General features: G+C 34.1%; 1 protein-coding gene across 1 annotated transcript in view; it reads left to right on the forward strand.

The window, feature by feature from the left end:
• ROCK2 (Rho-associated, coiled-coil containing protein kinase 2) overlaps positions 1-19,857 on the forward strand; it is a 199,980-nt gene extending 180,123 nt beyond the window's left edge. The window contains exons 24-33 of the mRNA XM_006880676.1: positions 512-605; positions 692-786; positions 2,657-2,836; positions 2,999-3,167; positions 7,720-7,790; positions 8,358-8,446; positions 8,840-8,918; positions 9,828-10,089; positions 10,186-10,399; positions 18,447-19,857. Coding sequence (XP_006880738.1) covers positions 512-605; positions 692-786; positions 2,657-2,836; positions 2,999-3,167; positions 7,720-7,790; positions 8,358-8,446; positions 8,840-8,918; positions 9,828-10,089; positions 10,186-10,399; positions 18,447-18,450 — 1,257 coding nt within the window. The 3' untranslated portion in view covers positions 18,451-19,857. The remainder of the gene's footprint in view (positions 1-511; positions 606-691; positions 787-2,656; positions 2,837-2,998; positions 3,168-7,719; positions 7,791-8,357; positions 8,447-8,839; positions 8,919-9,827; positions 10,090-10,185; positions 10,400-18,446) is intronic.
• Positions 19,858-20,211: the final 354 nt, after the last annotated feature.

Genomic DNA, 20,211 nt, shown 5'->3' on the forward strand with positions numbered 1-20,211 from the left:
GAACATTTCTGAAGTTAATCTAACGTCTCTGAGTAAGGTAAGTAAAATGGCATGTTCTGTAGAAATTTTTCCTAGGTCAGAGGTGCAGTGGGAGTTTTTACAGCAGTGCCAGGCTGCACTGTGTTACAGAACTCACAAAATGAAATTACTTAAGACAAAAAGAGAGATGACATTGACCTCGACTATAGATCTTTAGTCATGTCAAGTCTTTGGTTTTAAAATTTTCTTCTTCATCTGTATTCCTGAATATCAGTTTTAGTAGTGATAAAGAATATTTGACTGAGCTGGGGGAAACCATTTCCAATGACTGCATTTATTGATAATTGTAAAGGACTAATGTGACAAGAAGTATTTGAAGGTAAGAAACAAGAAACAATTTCAGCTGCTTCCCCCACTCATTTACAGTGCTTAGTTCTGAAGAACCATCAAGTTAAAATGCTTTCTTTTAGAACTGTTGCTTCTAATTGTAACTTAAATTTTACAAATTGTGATTTTTTTTCCCGTTTCTTAGCTTGAAGAAACAAATAGGACACTGACTAGTGATGTTGCCAATCTAGCAAATGAGAAAGAAGAATTAAACAACAAATTGAAAGATACTCAAGAGCGTATGTATTAACAGAGAATAAAGTTTACCTAACATTTTGTCAGTTGCTATAATTATCCATAAAATTTTGTATCTTTTTTATTTCAGAGCTATCAAGGTTGAAAGATGAAGAGATAAGTGCAGCTGCTATTAAAGCACAATTTGAGAAACAGCTATTAAATGAGAGAACACTCAAAACTCAAGTATGTGTAACAGTCTAAATATGATTTTGAGCATTTATCTCTTTTACATTTCTAACTTTACAATTTGTAAACACTAATCATTGTATGTTTTGATATTTTTGAATAGTTGCAGTTTACCTATATTTTTTTTTTTTTGCCAGATTGGTAGAAACTATATTTGATAGAACATTGTTCAATATTTTTTCTTATTTTTTAATATGGAATCACATTCCCTCTTGATTTCTGTTGCAAATTGAAAATTTCTTTTCCTTAGCATTTAGGAAACTAGGGAGTTTGGGTAGCATAATCCATAAGAATCGTGCTGCTAACCCAGAGGTCAAACTTCAGTGGCATTTTGGTGCCATTGCCACCAATCACCTCCTTGGGAGAAGATGGGAAGTCTCCTCCCATGTGATTTACAGCCTCAGAAACGTAGTGGAAAGTCTATTTTGGCTTTTTTTTTTTTTTAAAAAAAGTCTGTTTTGAGTTGTTTCTTTTTTATTTTACATTCATTTCAATGAACATCTACGGAGATTTTGGACTTCCATGCATTCATTGCTACACTTTTCTCCCAGCCCACCCCCATCCCCAGTTCGCTCCTCTCCTTGAAAAGCAAAAGAAAAACTCCTTCATTGGTACACAACCCCCCCCCACACCTCCACCCCCACCCCAAGTATACTCCACTCTGCAACCCTCATTCTGACTCTTATGATAATCATAATGCCTTAAAATATAGATGTAACAGTGAGTGAATTTTTAAGAAATTAGTGGGTGCCCACTTGCTACAAGATTATAAAGACTCAAAACTCAGTGGTATCAACTCAGGTCCAAGTCATAGCAACCCTCCATTGAGTTTTTCTAGGTTGAAATCATAACAGGAGCAGGCTGCTCATTGGTGAATTTGAACTGCCAGAGAGTTGAGAGACATTTGAGTTACTAACATGACTCACTACAGACTAGGATACCAAAGCTCCCTAGCCTCAAAAATCTCCTGTGACTTTTCACCATCCCTCAGCTAACTCAGATGCCCAGATGCTTGTGATTCCTAGATAAGCATCTCTGTTGTATTTCATTAATATGTTGCCAGTGCAGAACTCCTTTCCTCAAGGATAAAAGAAGATCTGCAAGTAAATATTTTGGAACTACAAAGTTAAAATGGCAGTTATGTTATATCAAACCTATATATATTTTTGGAGGCAAGGATTCTAGGGCTTCGTCTGACATACTTTAGACATGTTGCCAGGAGGGACGGGTCCTTGGAGAGGGACATCGTGCTTGGGAGGGTGGAGGGACAGCGCAGGAGGGGAAGACCCTCTATGAGATGGATTGATTCGGTGACTGGGGTAATCGGGATGGGTGTGTCAGAGGCAGTGCGGTTGGCGCAGGATAGAGCAGGGTTTAGGGCTGTTGTGCATAGGGTCGCTGTGAGTCGCAAACGACTCGACAGCACATAACAACAACAACAACATATACATTTTTAGTTACAGTTTTCAGAAAACGGAGGGGTTTTTTACAGTAGGTTGGTGAGCATGGGGGGAAAACCCCACAACATTATTTAAATAATATAGAATACAGATTTTTAGGTGGCCCTGTGAAGGCAATTATTGCTTGTTGTATGACTTGATCTTAGCCAGTTTTGAGAAACCAGTGGCATAATTAACTTTATTTCTTTAATTATTTTTATTTTGACTCTATCAACATGTAGCCAATACATGTTTTGGTCGAAAAAAATCATATATACATACATATATATAAAACATTTTCTGTCTTACCCATTTTTGTCTGTACAGTTTGGTAACATTAAATATACTCATTGTACTATACCAGAATCTTTTCTCATTATTTTTTATCATTCTTCAAGTCAATGTATATTTCTTCCTGTATTTTTAAGGCTGTGAATAAATTGGCTGAGATCATGAATCGAAAAGAACCTGTCAAGCGGGGTAGTGACACAGATGTACGGAGAAAAGAGAAGGAGAATAGAAAACTGCATATGGAACTTAAATCTGAACGTGAAAAATTGACCCAGCAGATGATCAAGTATCAAAAAGAACTGAATGAAATGCAAGCTGTAAGAATACTTTTAAAACTCTAGATTTCATGAAGACTTTAAAGAAATGAAACTCTTTTTTATATCTAGTCTATTTCATTGGTTATAAAACATTTCTTAATTACAGATATTATTGAAATGAGGAAAATGTGAGATCTGTTACATCTGTTTAATTTCTTATAGCAAATAGCTGAAGAGAGCCAGATTCGGATTGAACTGCAGATGACACTGGACAGTAAGGACAGTGACATTGAGCAGCTCCGGTCGCAGCTCCAGGCCCTGCATATTGGTCTGGATAGTTCCAGTATAGGCAGTGGACCAGGGGATGTGGAGGCAGATGATGCATTTCCAGGTACAGAACTGCTTTTTGGTTTTGTTTTTATTTTCATTACCAACCTTTCTCTTAGATATAATTTGATTGATTGTCTTAAGCCGTGCACTGACTGCTCTTGAAGAAAAATGTCATTTCTTAAGTAATAAACCTGTTCCTTAGAGTAGATGTTCATATAATAATTTGAACTTATTTATTGATTTTTTTACAAATTTTTATTTTAAAACCCATACAAAAACAACATAGTTTTAAAAGTTAGCTTATTATGTGTTATAATAGCTCTGTTTACTTTTTTTACTTTACTTTCTCTTAACATCTTTCTGCATTCTTACTTCCTTTTATGTTGGGTGTTTAGTTCATATCACTCAATCACACACTATGGAATCCATGTCATTCACCTACCAGCGTTCTTCTACTTCTCTCAATATTGCCACTAAGCCTTCCAGTTCTCACATGCTTGTTGACTCTGATTCTGACTCAGACGAAGAATCCTTGCCTTACTTACCCATTTCATCGGAATCTAATGGTACAGGTGATATCCTGAAAATCTTTTGTTTTCAGTCCCTAATTTTATTTGAAGACTTTTATAAACAACTAATAGTCACTAACTCTGGCAACTTGCTTGTGCTCAGTAAAAATAAACTGCTGCATGAACGAAAAAAAAATTCTTTTTAATGACTTTTTACAACGCATTGCTGTTATGATAATTTCCAAATGTAAAAGAAATGTACATTATATGGTATAAGGGCTTTTTATTTTAGTACCTTTTTCAATCAGTAAGAATTTTCTTCCTGAAATGTGGTAGAAAAGAAAGTATAGAAAAAGACCATACACTCTTTAAGAGGATAGCTGTATGCTTTTTAGTGAGTCACATCAATATTGTGCCAGGGCTAAAATGGGAGTAAAAAAAAAATTTTACCACATTTTTACCTCAGAAAGAGAAATGGAGAATTTTAAAGAAACCAGATAGAAAACACAGAAATTAATACACTTAACATACAGTTAGTATGAGAATTTTTTTTTTTCGAAGTTTAAGATGAATTTCATAGAAAGTAAATATTGGAGCAAAATAAAATTTAGTTTCTTTTTTCATATTTTTATGGTTTTGCACTTAATCTTTCATATACATTGTGTTTCATTCATGTACATTATGTTTGATGCAGTCTTTCATTTGCATTGTATTTCATTCATGAATATTGCATTCTGTACAGTTGTTCCTTTACTTTTTATCATTAATTACTATTGATTACTATGCCTATTGTCACCCTGTCTTTTCAAGTTCCCATTGAATTTTTCCTATTTCTCAATTCCATACCTGTCCAATTGCTATCTTAGTGATTTCCCCCTTCTGGTTTTCTTGCTCCCTTCCCCATTTCCCCTTCACCTTTTGAACATTTATTCACATTTTGCTCAGTTTTCCTTCTGTTTTTATAATAATGGTCTTATGCAATCTTTATCTTTAAGAGACCAAGTTATTTCACTCTCTATAATGCTTTCTTTAGACTCTCCCATGTTATATAGTATTTTACAAAGTTGTTCCTTAATACTGAATAATATTCCATTGTGTGCACGTACCACAATCTCTCAATCCATTTGTTGGTGGATTGGCATTTGGAGCTGTTTCCATTTTCTTGCTATTGTGAATAATGCTGCTATGAACATAGGCGGACATATCTCCATTTGTATCTCAGTTCCTTATTTCCTTGGGTTGTATTCCTAGCATAAGGGGTTTCAGAAAGGATTTAGCTTTTCGAGGAATTACCAAACTACCTTCCAGAGTGATTACAGCAGGGCATGAAAGTTCTAATCTCTCCATATTCTCTCTAATATGTATTACTTGCTGTCTTGTCAAACTTTGCTGCTGGGGTAAAATGGCGACTCATAATTGTTTCGGTTTACATCTCTCTAGTTGCCAGTGATTTTGAAAGTTTTTTTCATGTGTCTATTGGCCATCTGAATGTCTTCTTTTGGGAAGAGGCTTTTCATGTCTTTCGCCCATTTTGTTACTGTGTTAACAGTCTTTTTCTTTTGGATGCCCTGTAGTATTCTGTAAATGTTTGTTATAAAACCCTTGTCTCATATCATTGCCAAATGTTTTTTTCAAATATGTGGGATTTTCTTTTCACCCTATTGGGAAAACTTTTTGATGCACACAGGGTTTTGAGTTTTAGAAGGTTCTGTTCATCCATTTCCTTCTTTCTTGGTTATACATTTCTGGTTATATTTGGAAACCCGTTTATAACACAAACTAGGCCTTCTAAGTTTATTTTCACTGTCTCTTATGATCCTTATCGTTTGGAGGATTACTTCTAGGACTCTGATCCAACCTGAGTTGATTTTTGTGTATCGTGTGAGATAATAGCTCCTGTTTCCGTTTCCTGCAGATTAAATGTCCAATTTTGCCAGAACCATTTGTTGAAGAAGTTGTTTCCCCATTTGATAGATTTTCTTTGTCAAATACTAGTTGACCATAGGTAGATGGGTTGATTTCTGGGTTCTTAATTCTCTTGCACTGGTCTGTGTATTTGTCATTGTACCAAAGCTATATACTGTTTTGATGACTACAACTGTGTAATAGTAGGTTTTGAGATCAGGGAGTGCTATGCCTATGACTCTCACTTCATTTATATTTTTCAGAAGATCTTTGCTTATATGGAGTCCTTTTCCTTTCCAAATAAACCTTCCATTTTCCTTATTTATCTCTTTGAAGAATAAGTTTGGTATGTATATTGGGATTGTGTTGCATAGGTACATTGCTTTTGGTAGGATTGTCATCTTCACAATGTTGAATCTTCCTATACATGAACAGAGAATATTCTTCCATTTAGTTAGGTCTTTTATTGTTTCTTGTGGTAGTAGTAGTAGTAGTAGTAGTAGTTGTTTGTAGTTTTCCTCTTGTTGTTGTGTTCCATAGAGTTGGAACTGACCCATAGCAGACCCTCTGGTGAGTTTTCAGAGACAGTTAGTCACAGAGAAGGAGATTACCCATTCTCCTCCCGTGGAGCGGCTGGTGGCCTCAAATCACATGCCTTTAAGATTAAAGTAGTTAGAGTTACTTATTGTCCCAATTTCCAGGAACATACTTCTTGTATTTCAGACATTTCAAAGTGAGCTATAACATACATCATGAGGTGATTAAAATGGAAGTTATTTTTTATTTTAACAATGAAAATGTTATCATCTTATTCATACCATTAGAGATCATCTGATCTAGTCCCTGAAACTGATAAATAGGACCATGTCTCGACATTGCCAGACATCAGCATATGGGCTCTTTTGAAATGGTATTTCTGTTAAAAACAGACAGGGGATCGTGCGTTCTAGAATCTGTATGGTTAGAGACAGAATATATGTAGGCTCTGGAGTCAGAGAGTTACTACCATGTGATCTTTCAAGACTTTTAGATTCTTCAACTAAATTAGAGGTATACTTCCTGTTCTTTAAAGTTGTAAGATTAAAGAGACTTTACAGAAAGCATTCTTAGCACAATTCAAGCAGTACAAGCTAAATAAATGGTCTTAGAAGAACCTCTCAAAATGCTTATTTTATATAACTGTTTTCATTAAAATATGTTAATCAAATTGGTAAATAAGTAAAAGACAAGTATTAGAATGGCAAAGGAAAGGCAATATGAAGTAAGGGAGTAATCAGCACAGTAACATTAAAGAGATCACCATTGGGAAAAGTGTGATTACAGTGTGCATATAGTAATTATTGTCATAAAACGAAATAAGTGTAAATGCTTGAATGGCAAACATTTGCTTTGTGAAAATTGTCTTATATAACAATCTAAAATTCTTTTAAAAAAATTTTTTTTTAAAATTTTATTATTTTGTGTGTGTGTGCGCGCCATCAAATCCAGTCTGACTGGTATAGGAGGAGGTTGCCCCTCCTTCTCCAACAGAGCATCTGGTGGATTCAACCTCTGGGATTGCAGTACAGCTTCTTGTCACTAGGCCAGCAGACCTCTTTAATAATTTAAGATTCTTTTTTTTAAAAAATAGATCAAATATCATCAGAACAAAGACCCAAAGGTTCAGACTGTTTCAATTTTTGAACCACAATTTTATGGATTTTCATATTTTGATGTATAAAAATGGTTTTTGTTGTGTTATTGACCCTTAAGATGTTTAAATGCTTTTATTTCATTTTAAAAGTCCATTTTCTTTGCATAATTACTTACTCAAATTATTTCTCCTCAGAGATGTGCATAAACTGTAGCTAATCTTTGTTTATTTAAAGTATTGCAGTGCCTATGTAGCAATGAAAATAGAGCTGCTGCTCCCCATCCCCATTTTTCTGCTGAAGTTTTGCAAGTGCATGAAGTTATTCAGCAGGACATTTGATTTCATAAAACAATAGAATTTTCTGTTTTCCGTGTTAATATAACCCGAATTTTGTTTTGCATTGTTTTATATAACTTTCTTATGCTGATCCTGCTTTATTATTATGTCTTACATGATAAATAATAATCAATTCTGAAGGAAATATTTTATTTTTACAGTTTTCTCAAATTCTTTATTGTCTAAAGAGAATTGGTGTCTTTACCCTCATTTCTTATGCTTGTTTTTAGAATCAAGACTAGAAGGATGGCTTTCTTTGCCTGTAAGAAACAATACTAAGAAATTTGGTTGGGTTAAAAAGGTAAGTGATACTTTTGTTTAATGCCACCCATTTCACTTTTATAGTTGTAGAATATATACAATTAGAACTTCTAGCGTTCTCATATTTGTTTAAAATTTATTTTATAATACGATTTTATTTGCCTTTGCAAAATTTTTTGAACCATAAATAATACTGTTTATTTCTTATTTATATTAGGGAAATAAAACCCTATTGGCTTTGGTATTCTTGCTGTTTCAGTAAGAAGGGGTTCTAGATGTTAGAAAAAGACCCATTTATTCCTTAAGATATTTGTTTTCCTCTGTTACTGTGATTATTAACTCTGTTATATTCATTTTTAGAAGATAATTAAGGTTTCAGGATTTCAAATATGAATTAGTCCAAAAATATTAGACTTCCTGTACTCTGTTCTTCATTTCTTAGATATTTAACTTAGGCATTTACTTCTTAGGAATGTAACTTAGGCAATATGTATGTTTTTATTGTTAATATAGAATGTATTTTTATAATATTTATGCAAAGAAAATAAATAAGGTATTTAATAACTTTAATCATTGTTTTATTTATTCCCTCCATCTTTTTTACTAGTATGTGATTGTAAGCAGTAAGAAGATCCTTTTCTATGACAGTGAACAAGATAAAGAACAATCTAATCCTTACATGGTTTTAGATATAGAGTAAGTGATTTTATTAGAATATTTAGAAAGTACTTTTTCTCATCTTTCAAAGTGAATTAAGAGTAACATGCCTGTTTTATCAAGTTACATTTCTGGATGAATTCATAGTAGCTCCAACTGTACTATTGCCATGGTATTAATCTTTGCTTCGTATGAATGGAATTCTAGAATGTGGAGTTAGCTAAAGCATCTTTATTTCATAGGTTATTAATATGTTGTTTCTGAAACTAGTTAAAAAATTTCTTCAAAATTCAAGGAATTATTGAATTTCTGTATTTTTAAAGGGGTCAGTGTAAACTTCTGGCCTAAGTATAGGATAACCAAGTATAGGAAAAACAATGTAATTCCATCTTTTGGTGATACTTTTATTCCTTTCTTAAAAATCTTTTATAGCAAGTTATTTCATGTCCGACCAGTTACACAGACAGATGTATATCGAGCAGATGCTAAAGAAATTCCAAGGATATTCCAGGTAAGCATAGATTTGGGCCTCCTCCTGAGTACTTTTCTACTTTAATCCCATTGAAAGATGGTTCTCTGTCTCTGTGTGTATGACTTTCATGCAACTGTTTTGATTACATCTTTATTCTTCTCCCCATTTTTATTTCTAAAATGAAAACTATCATATTTCTGGTTTTTGCTATCTTTTGTTCAAGATACATCGTGATTTATTTCAAAATTAAGAAAGTAAAATTATGCAATTTGTAGACCTTTTATTTTCAGTTTAAAAAGAAGTTTTTTTCCTTTATTACTTTTACACTTCATATTAGCCAAACCAATAATTGAGTTACTTCTTTGTAAAAAGCTATTGTACTTGGTGTACTGTGGACGTATTAATTCTTATTTCCAAGACACTTACAATGTTTATTTGGAGTACATCCTTTTACCCTCCCCGCCCCCCAGCTAAATGCAAATTTTTTACCTTAGAGCTGTGTTTAAAGTTATCACCTAGCTTTACATTATTAAAAACACTAGTTAATTTAACTCCTAATCTCTTCAGATCATTTTGAATTATTTCCTTCAAAAGCTTTCTAACAATCATCAAGTTCAAATTTATGTTTCTCTGGCCTGTTTTAATAAAAATGCTAAAAATATAGTAAGATATTGTAGAGAAAATGAACAACAAATATTTGAACAGGATTGCTTTGAAATATGAACCAAAGTGACTATTTAATGGTTTGTTTTTAAACATGCTCTTGCTTAGGCAGAATATACCCAAGTTTGAACCTCAAATGCACTTCCCTCATTAAAGAATTTAAGCTAATTTAATGTTACTCATACTATCAGAATCTATTACTATGTTACTATGTATTACTATGTTAATATGTTACTATGTAAGAACCAGTTAGTGTTTGGAAATAATTTATTTTGGTGTTTATAGATTTTATATGCTAATGAAGGAGAAAGTAAGAAGGAACAAGAATTTCCAGTGGAACCAGTGGGAGAAAAGTCGAATTATATTTGCCATAAGGGACATGAATTTATTCCTACTCTTTATCATTTCCCAACTAACTGTGAGGCTTGTATGAAGCCACTGTGGCATATGTTTAAACCTCCTCCTGCCCTAGAATGTCGTCGCTGCCATATTAAATGTCATAAAGATCACATGGACAAAAAAGAGGAAATTATAGCACCTTGCAAAGGTAAATAGTAAATACCTGATCTATCAATTTCATTTATGTTCAGGTCATTTTAAATACATTAATTTTTTTTTAAAAAACACACCTTTCCTTTAACAGTGTACTATGATATTTCAACGGCAAAGAACCTCTTGTTATTAGCAAATTCTACGGAAGAGCAGCAGAAGTGGGTCAGTCGGTTAGTGAAGAAGATACCTAAAAAGCCTCCAGCTCCAGACCCTTTCGCACGGTCATCTCCTAGGACGTCAATGAAGATACAGCAAAACCAGTCAATTAGACGGCCAAGTCGACAGCTTGCTGCAAACAAGCCAAGGTGATAAATGAAAAAGAAAAAAAAATGTTTATATTCAAGCACAGAGTTTTCCAGTTATGGTTCTTTGCTTAGTATTTTAATATACCATGGAATACCAAATATTTATTTATTTAATTCTTTACTCTTTGAGTGAAAGTTTACAAATCATGCTGGGTTTTTTTATTTTAACCATTTATATTTTCTTTTTAGAACAATAATTATGATTGATTTATATAATTTTAATGTCTGATCAGACTGTATTGTATATCACCTTCCCCTTCATCTAGTTTATCTGTTAATTTTTACTCCCTTTTTCTTCCATTCTCATTCCTAGTAATCATCTGAGAATGATTTTGTGTGTAAACCTTATCTTTTTATAATAGTGGTTTTTATACCACTATTATTTTGTGACTGACTTACGTTAACATAATTTCCTCTTAGATTCAGTCATGTTATTCAGTGCTTTAAAATTCTTTATCACTCTATAGTATTTCATAGTACTCCACTGTGTGTATATATCATAGTTTCTTTAGCCATTCTTCTATTATGATACACTTTGTTTCTATTATAAATAACGTTGCAGTGGTCCTTAATCCATCTTGAGTTAATTTTTATGTTTTGAGGTATGGATCTTGTTTCAGTTTTCTGCAAATACATATACAGTTTGTCCAGCACTATTTGTTAAAGAGACTGTGTTTTCTCCACTTAATAAAATTTATCTCTAAGAGGAGAAAACTGGACATAGAGGCACAAGGCCGTGAGCGTATCTCTGAAAGGGCCAGAGGGAAAGAGAATAGCACAGCTCCTGACTTCCCCAGAGTAGAAAGCAGATCAAGAGCCCAATATAGCTCAGCCCCACAGCAAAAGCAAGAGGTTTGTTTATCTGTTGCCAGCTCACAGTTATGGTATCAACAATGAAGTTTATTAGGGAATGAAGTTGGAGAGTGAGAGAAGCAAGAACATCCCCCAAATCAAGTCCAAATTTTAGCCCAAGTTCCAAGGCACAATAACTCGATTAACCCAGGCTCTGGTTTCTGTTTAGCACTCAAATCCAAATCATCTAGCAAGGGTTGCCTTAGAATCAGCTTCTCCTTCAAGCATCCAGAAATAACATTTAAACTTTGTATCATTTATCTCAGGCTCTTCTGCTTACACCTAGCTACAGTTTCTCCACAGCAATGCCAGTCTCTCCACCACCAGTGTCTCACTCTCACTAAGGTCTTGCTCCAATCCCCCTCAAGTCTGGCCACCACATGTATTATTCACCTCAAGTCTTGCTGTCCTGTGTGGAAAGCACTTTTTCTCTTATCCTGATCACACAGCTCTTGCAAGACCATGTGGCTGCAGTTAAGATTGCGGTAGACCAGAGGAAGCGAAAAAAGGGCCAACATTTAGGCTGACACCACAATCTCTTTGTCAGAGATCAGCTGTCCATAGAAGAATGGACTTATTTCTGGGTTCATGGTTGTATTCTGTTGATCTATGCATCTGTCCCTATGTTAGTGCCAAACTGTTTTTATTATTGGGGGTGTGTAGTACGTTTTGAGATTAAGAAGTATAAGTCTTCCTACTTTGTGTTTCTCCTTCAGAATCACTTTGCTTATCCACAGATTATTTCCTTTCCATATAAAATTGGTGATTGCTTTTTTAATCTTTTTTGAAGAATAATGAGAGGATCTAGACTGGGATTGTATATTTGTAGAGTACTTTTGATCATATTGTCATTTTCATAATCCTATGTCTTATATTCTATGTGTTTGATAAACTCTTCCATTTAGATAGGTCTTTTGTGGTTTTTAAAAAATAAGTGTTTTATGGTTTTCTTTATATGGGTCTTTTGCTTCTTTGCTTAGATTTATTTGTATTTAATCTTTTGGGTGACTATTATAAATGATACTGATTTCCTTTTCCAAGTTCTCTGTTACTTGCAAAGGAATCCAGCTTATTTTTGTATCTTGTATCGTTCTTTTGCTGTCAGTCAATTAGATCCAGTAATATTTTTGCTGTGTCTTTGAGATTTTCTATATATAGTATCATATATCATCTGCAAAGAGGGATTTTTATTCTTTTTTTGCCAATTTGAATGCCTTTAATTTCCTTATTATGCCTAATTCTGCCTAGGACCTCAATACAATATTGAATAGAATAAAAGACATCCATTATCTGGTTCTTGTTTATAAATAACCTTTCATTACAGATACCTTCAGTCTCTCTCCATTAAAAATGCTAGCCACTGGTTTTGTTTCATATATCTGCTTTTCATTAAATTGAGAAATTACTTTCTATTCTATTTTTGAGCATTTTTATCAAGAATTTTGTAAATGACTTATATGGATTGATAGGATATATTTTCTTTTTTTTTAACTTGGATCACACTATTTTTCTTACGTTAAATCATCTTTACATGCATGTAAATCAAGCTGGACTTGAGTATGATAAATGACTTTAGTATGATGTTAAATTCTATTGACTAGGTGTTTTTTTATATAAATTTGAATGTAACTGGCTAAGATTTTGTTGAGAATATTTTCATCCATGCTTATTAGGTATGTGTGTCTGTAATGTTGGACTAGGGGACATCAGTGGTTCTATAGTAGAATTTTCACTTATTATTCAAAGACATGCAGAGCCACCATCCATACATCAGTGGTGGTTTGCTTGTGTGTTATTTTAACGCTGAACAGGGCTTTAAACTGAAAATGCTAAAAGAGCATTAGCAGAGCTGCTAGACTAAAACAGACTATAAGGAAAGGCCTAGTGATCTATTTTCTGAAAATAAGCCAGTGAAAGCCCAGTTGGTCATGAGAATGATACAAAACCAGTAACATTTTGTTAAGTTACATTTGAGGCCATCTTGAAGACAGCTATCAGCAGCAGCAGTGTTGAATTGGGAGAGTATAGGTAGTCTGGTGATAGAGTGATTAGGTGCTCTGCTGGTGTGAAATAGCCTTGGAAAAGTTCTCTACTCTGTTGGGTCACTAAAAGTAAAAAATGACTTCAGAGCAGTGAAGCTTTATAGGGAGAAAGTGGAGGATGAGGCTGAAAAGAAAGCGTTGAGCCAGATGAGATCCTGAGCTAACACACTGAATAAAATGAAGAGAAGAAACTCGAGTTTTAGAAGGTTGGTGGTTTGGTGTGGTTTTTGTTTGTTTGTTTGTTTGTTTGTTTGTTTTGGTTGTTGTTGTCATTGAGATTTTTAAAAAGTAATACTGTATTTTCATTTTAATGTTATTTTATACTGACTCACATATAAAGTTCATATATACTACCGATGAAAATATTTCTATACAGGATCATTTGGTAACCAATTTTTTTTTAAAAAAAGTATTTTCAAAGTCAGGCCCTTATGCAACAATTTCTAACTAGATTTTTCAGTGGCATTAGTTACAATGTGTAACCATTTTCACAATTTCCATTCTGGTGGTTCCATTTCCATCCTCTTCCCTTTTACACTACTTTTTTTTTTAATAATTATACCTCTTTTTAAATTTTCTTTTTAATTTTTTTTGTACATGTACCATCAAATCAGATCTGACCGGTACAGGAGAGTGTCCCTCCTCCAGCAAAGCATCTGGCGCATTTGAACCGCTCACCTCTGGGATTGCAGTGCAGTTTCTTGCCACTAGGCCACCAGAGCTTTTTACACTCTTAAAGTAAATGTTCACCATTTAGTCTTGTATAGTTGGTATTGTTGAAAAGGAGCAGCACAGTACTCAGTGCTGATCTTTATTTCTTGGAATGTGTTAAGTTGAATGACTAGAATTTGGCATATTTTAAAGGTTCTAGGTAGGGAGCTTAGTTGGCATAGTCTGAAGGGAACTGTGCTGCTAGTCCAAAGGTGGCAGTGGCTCCCCACAATAAAGATGACAGTCTTCTCTCATTCCAGAGACAATGTGCAGCCTCTGAAAACTTCCTGGAGGGTCAGCAATGCATCAGTTTCCACTCAGCAGCAATTAAGGAAGTGGGAGGAACAGTATGTACCTTAGTTATCTAGTGATACTATAAACCTTAAGTAGATAATTTTAAAAATCAGATTCAGAGCACTAGATGTAGGGGAAAGTTTTCTGTCTTGGCTCTGGAGGAAAGTCTTTATTGCTTAGCTTCTGTTTCCTGATTCCTTGGAAATTTCTTTGTGTCTTGGTGTCTTCCTCTGGATTGTTTAATCTCAATAGAGATTAATTCCAGATGCAACCTACACATCCTGCCTCATTAAAGCAACAAAACCCAATTCTTAAATACTACAGGAATTTTTAATTTTGTTGTTAGGTGTCTTTGTGTTGTCAAATAAGACTCATATTAAACCTGTGAACAACAAATCGGAACCCTGGCCTAGCCTGTGGTATCTTCACCATCTCTGACATGCTTGGCTGAGCCCATTGCTGCAAACACTGTGTCAATCTATCTGGTTGTAGGTCTTCCTTTCTTAGAGTTTGAGATTTAAAAAGCATATTTGGAGGCATATAATTTAATCCATAACACTATAAAATGACAGACTTTTTAAATAAAGTATGCCAATACGGAGGCTGCTGCTTATGGGCCATTGAGTTGACTACAACTCATAGATACCCAGTGAACAATGAATCTGAACCCTGACTGTGCTATCCTTACCATCTTGAGCCTATTGTTACAGTCACTGTATCAGTCCATCTTGTTGAGGGTCTTCCTCTCTTGCTCTGACCTTCCATATTTCCAAGCATGATATCTTTTTCCAAGGACTGGCCCCTTCTAATAACGTGTGTAAAGTATGTGACCAGAGTTTTACCATTCTTTTTTTCACAGAGCACCCTGGTTGCACTTTTTCCAAGACCTGATTGTTCTTTTGGCAGGCCATTGGATATTCAGTACTCTTCTTCAGCACCACACAAAGGCTTTGATTCTTCTTCTGTCATCCTTGGTCATTTGTCCAACTTTTAGGTGCAGAGTAAATAATTGAAGACCATAACTTGTATCAGGTGCCCCTTAGTCTTTGACATCATTATTCTTCATCACTTTGGGGAAGTCCTTGACATCAGATTTTTCCAGTGCAACACATCTTTTGGTTTCTTGACTACAGATACCAAGGGTATTGATTGTGGATCTAAGTAAAGTTGAAATCACTGACAAGTTCTGTCTTTTCTCTATCTGTCATGATATCCTATTTATTGGCCCAGGGTTGAGGCTTTTTGTTTTCTTGACCTTGAGATAATCCTAATTGAAAGCTATAGTCTGATCCACTATAACAAGCATTTTAAGTCCTCTTCACTTTCTGTTAAGCATGGCTGTGTTATATGCATAAAAACAGGTGGTTAATGAGTCTTCCTTTGATCCTGATGCCACATTTTTCATATACTCCAGCTTCTCAAATGATTTGATCAGCATATAGATTGAACAGATACAAAGAAAAGATACAGCTCTGATACACAACTTTCTTATGGAGGCTGCTTCTTGTTGCTGAGTACCAAAGAGTTGGAGCTGACCCATAGCTGACCCTCCAGAGGGTTTTCAGAGGCAGTAAATCTCAAGAGAGGATATTGTCCCATCTTTCTTATGTGGAGCGGCTGGTGGATTAGATCCTCCAAAAAGGAGTTCTTATCCTAAGTTCTTCGCAATCTTCCAAGCAGTAAAGTTAAAAGCTGCAGTATATTTAAGTCTATATACACAAGTAGAGTAATGCAAAAATTGAAGCAGTTAAAAGCAGAGGTCTACAGCTAAGGAGAACGTATGTATTTTCCACTAATAAATAGCAATAGAAAAGTACTAAAGACCCACCCTGTCAAGCGTGGAAAACTTAGGAGACCTGGAAACACAAGGCTAAGTTTCCCGCTCTCATAGATTTCACTGTATGTATTATTAGGCAGTTTCATCTAAGTGTATGTGTGTGTACTGAAATATTGTTCTACATTCATTACATTTTAAAAAGAGTAAAATTGGTTTATTTGTAAATTAGGGAAGTCATCAGTTAGCCTGTCAGAATTGATCAGCCGGATCAGAATTCATTCTATTCTTTATTTTAAAATGCAAATACTTTCACTCTCAAATCAGTCTAATTGCACAATTAGATTGGGATGGAGTGTGAGAATACGCATTATAAGTAACACTGCCATATGTGCCGTCTGGCTGGAACTGACTCATAGCCAGCCCTCCAGCAGGTAAATCACACAGGTAGAGAATGCCCATCTTTTTCTCATAGAGCAGCCGGTAGATGCAAACTATGCACCTTTAGGTTGGCAGCACAGCTCCTTACCACTTGGCCACTAAAGCGCCCTATAAATAAGGTGAATTCTGCTTGATTAAAGTTTAAGAATCACTGATACAGTGATCAAAGAAAGATAGGACTTTCAGAAGTAGAGGAATATGTCAAAAGTTGTTTGATGAGCATCAGTTATAAACAATTCAGTTATTCCTGTGCTTTCAAATAAAGATAATTGCATAGTTTCAATTCTAATTATTGAATTAGAAAGAAAAAAACACACACAGCTCTATTTCAAGTTCATTTAATTTCTATGACCACACATTTATACCAGTTCTTACTGCTATTTTGGAAAAATGTGCACTGGCAACGTAGGTACTTTTGTGAAGGAAATGGTCATAATTTCAAGTCAGACTGGGTGGCAGCATGGTTACAGCTTCATCTGAGGAAGAATGTAGTGTTTGTCTTTGTATTCTCAAATACTGTCTCCACTTTCTGATATTTGGAAAGTGAGCTTGGCCAGTAAGATCATATGCATTTCCTCTATATGCTTCCATCTAAATTTTAATCATACGATTACCTATAAAAGGAAAGAAAGTGCTCGGAACACATTCAAAGTATGCTTTCTACATCATTTCGTGAAATTGTGGTTTTTAGTGTTAAGAGTATAAATTTGCAAACCTCCTATTACAGATTGCTTGATTTGGCATTTAAAGACTGGGATTGGTCATTTGATGATGTTGATGGTGGTGGTGATGATGATGATGATGATGACGATGTTTTTGATTTCTGAAGAAATGGGGTAAATCAAAAATGAAAAATGAGTTCTGTTAGTATTTCAAGTAGTGCATGTGGTTTGCACTTGGACTTTTATTATTTTTGACAGGTTTTGAAATTTTATATAGTTATTTTAATGTATATTTTAAAAGTAGTTTTTAGAAAAGTTTTTAACTGAAATACCTATGCTAAATAGAAAAGTGAAATGCTATGTTCAGATTCTATATTGGCTATAAATTTTAGTACACTTGGAATTAGTTCTTGTCTTAGGAATGAAACAAGTAGAAAATAACAAATGGAGTTAATTCTGATACATTCTATTCATTCCAAAGAAGTCATATCCAGAGGAGCAATAAATCTGACAATGCTTTCAACTTTCTACAATTTCATCAGTTTGTGAACATAGCATGGGATTCCTTCTTACCTCCTTCCCCTCTAACTTGCAAGACTTGAACCCATAAAAACTTTGTATGTCTGATAAGTGCTGTGAAATAGCTATTTCTGATTTGGCTTTCTTTTTGATGTGTGAATGTTTGCTTTTTTGAGAATTTAATGTATTCATGCTGAACAATGCTAATGGTATGTTGTAAAAGTTCCTTTGCTTTTAGAAGATGTAAAATAGTTTGGTAAATAAGGCTAAGATTTAAATCACAAATTGGGATCTATTTTTAGCCAGGTTTCACAGATTATTTTTACATATTATATTTACAACAACAAGGGCAGTGTGGCTCAGAGTGAGACAGCCGACTGATCTATAAACACATTGCTCCTTCAGCTATGTGAGCATCTAGAAGTTGAATCCCAAATCAAATTCATACTCAGATGTATTATTCTATAGTATACTGATTAACTCCAATAGCTAGTTAATTGTATTGCAACTGGTATGTAATGTGCATAGACCATCTGGTACTTTGAAAGTCCATAGCTGTATTGAGAAGAAAAATCTAACTGCATGGATTTAAAAGTAGGAAAAGTAATTAAGTATGCTGGTGCATGATTTAGGTGTTACTAGTTGTTAGGTGACAGCATAGTTTAATAATTAGATTGCGTTTTCAGTGAATTTAGCAGTATCTTAAACTGTTCTGTTGTATACCCTAACTTGGTTTTTTTATGTCTTTCTAGCTAACTGCCTTCTGTGAATGCACTCTTTGCTCAAGGTGATCATATTCTTGCAGTTAAAACAAGACTGAAATATGATGGCCCAAAATTTATTTAAAAGCTGTATTTTCCTGAGAGACTGATACCAACACATACATATATGTGTTTTCCATTTTTCTGCGGTATAAATGGTAAATTTTGGAGAGATTTAAGAACTCCTTTGAAACAACATTTTGAACGAATAGAAATTTGTTAGAGTAAGGAACCCTTACTCTGTATGCATCCCTTCCAAACGGTTTCCACAAAAGCTCTCTTAGCAGTTGCTAACACTACATTGCACAAAAGGATTGAGAATAAATTTTAAAGAAATCATCTTTTCTCCTTCAAAAGAGGATTTCACCAGCACATTTACCTGAAGAATCTGGGGGTGAATACTGCTTCAGTGGTATAGACTGCATCCTTAAGAAGTGACCATAATACTGTGTGTGTACACACACACATAGAACTGTAACTGCAAGAGGGTTTTTAAACGTCTCACTTTATTTTTTATACATATTAATCATACAGCTATCATTACTTAACAGCAGTTGCAACTATGCACTTGTATAAAGCCATAATGTTGGTTTATATCGTTCATTCATTCATTCATGTCTGTGGACCTGATGGAAGCTGCATGTTAATGTTTAAGCAATTAATGTAACAAAGAATTTGCAGTTAATTATGTCAGTTTCCTAATGCTTCATAATAGGCAACTTTACCCATTTTGAATGCCTTAATTTAATTTTTTTTTTAAAGTTTTAGTCCTTTAGCTGTATTTTTTATAAAAACAAGTATTTGTTTACTGCTATTAGGGTGCAGATTTGCCTTGTGGAAGAAAAATAGTGCACTATTTTTACATATAATAGTTATATCAATGTCAGTCTATTTTGATTGTAATTTCCTTTTTAAGTACTGGTCATAGAAACAATAATGGATAGTATTCAAACTAATATATCTTTGATGTATATCTATTATTCATCCAGCCCCTTTTACAGACTCCAGTATTAGTCTGACTCAATAAGTGCTATGAAATATTTTGTTTGAATTTCTTGAGAACTCTAAATGTGTCTTTATTTCTGGTAAAAACATTTGTGTCTATTTTTACATTTCATATTAAAAAATTGTCTCAAATATAAAGAAAACTAAAACATACTGTAGATATATTTTAAATATTTAAATGTGATCCTCAAACACAATTCTGTATGGCAATATTTCAGTATTGGGTAAAGAAAACTACTAACTGCGAAGAAGCTGCCTCAAAGGCACTTGATTTTATTTTCATTTTAGAAATACTATTAAGTTACAGTTTATGCAGGCCCATTCCTGCTATATTTTTCATAACACCAGAATAATGTGTTTATACCACTGTAGTATGCAGCAATGGTAATTGAGTAAAATATAATAAAAATATATATTCCTTTATCAGTCTCCATGTATACACACATACACAGAGGATACTGAAACACAGCATCCAATATTTCAATGAAGAAAGGAGACGTGTTATTGATTCCTTGTAGGATCAGTACAGAGGTGTTTAAAGAGTTATATCTCCAATAATAGATTATATTGTGGAAATGGAAAAGTGGCCTACTGATAAATTCAAATGGAATTTTTTCTCACATTTCCAAGTCTGCACTCTTTCTTACAGTCTTGCTTAAATTAGATATGCATGTCATTTCCCTTGCTGATAGGTTTCCTGCAGTTCTGGTTTTGAGGCACAGCTTTTTTTTTTTAAAGATTAAAATTAAAA

Source organism: Elephantulus edwardii, unplaced genomic scaffold, assembly GCF_000299155.1.
Source record: "Elephantulus edwardii isolate Elephantulus edwardi_28Jun2011 unplaced genomic scaffold, EleEdw1.0 scaffold00009, whole genome shotgun sequence".
NCBI lineage: Eukaryota > Metazoa > Chordata > Mammalia > Macroscelidea > Macroscelididae > Elephantulus > Elephantulus edwardii.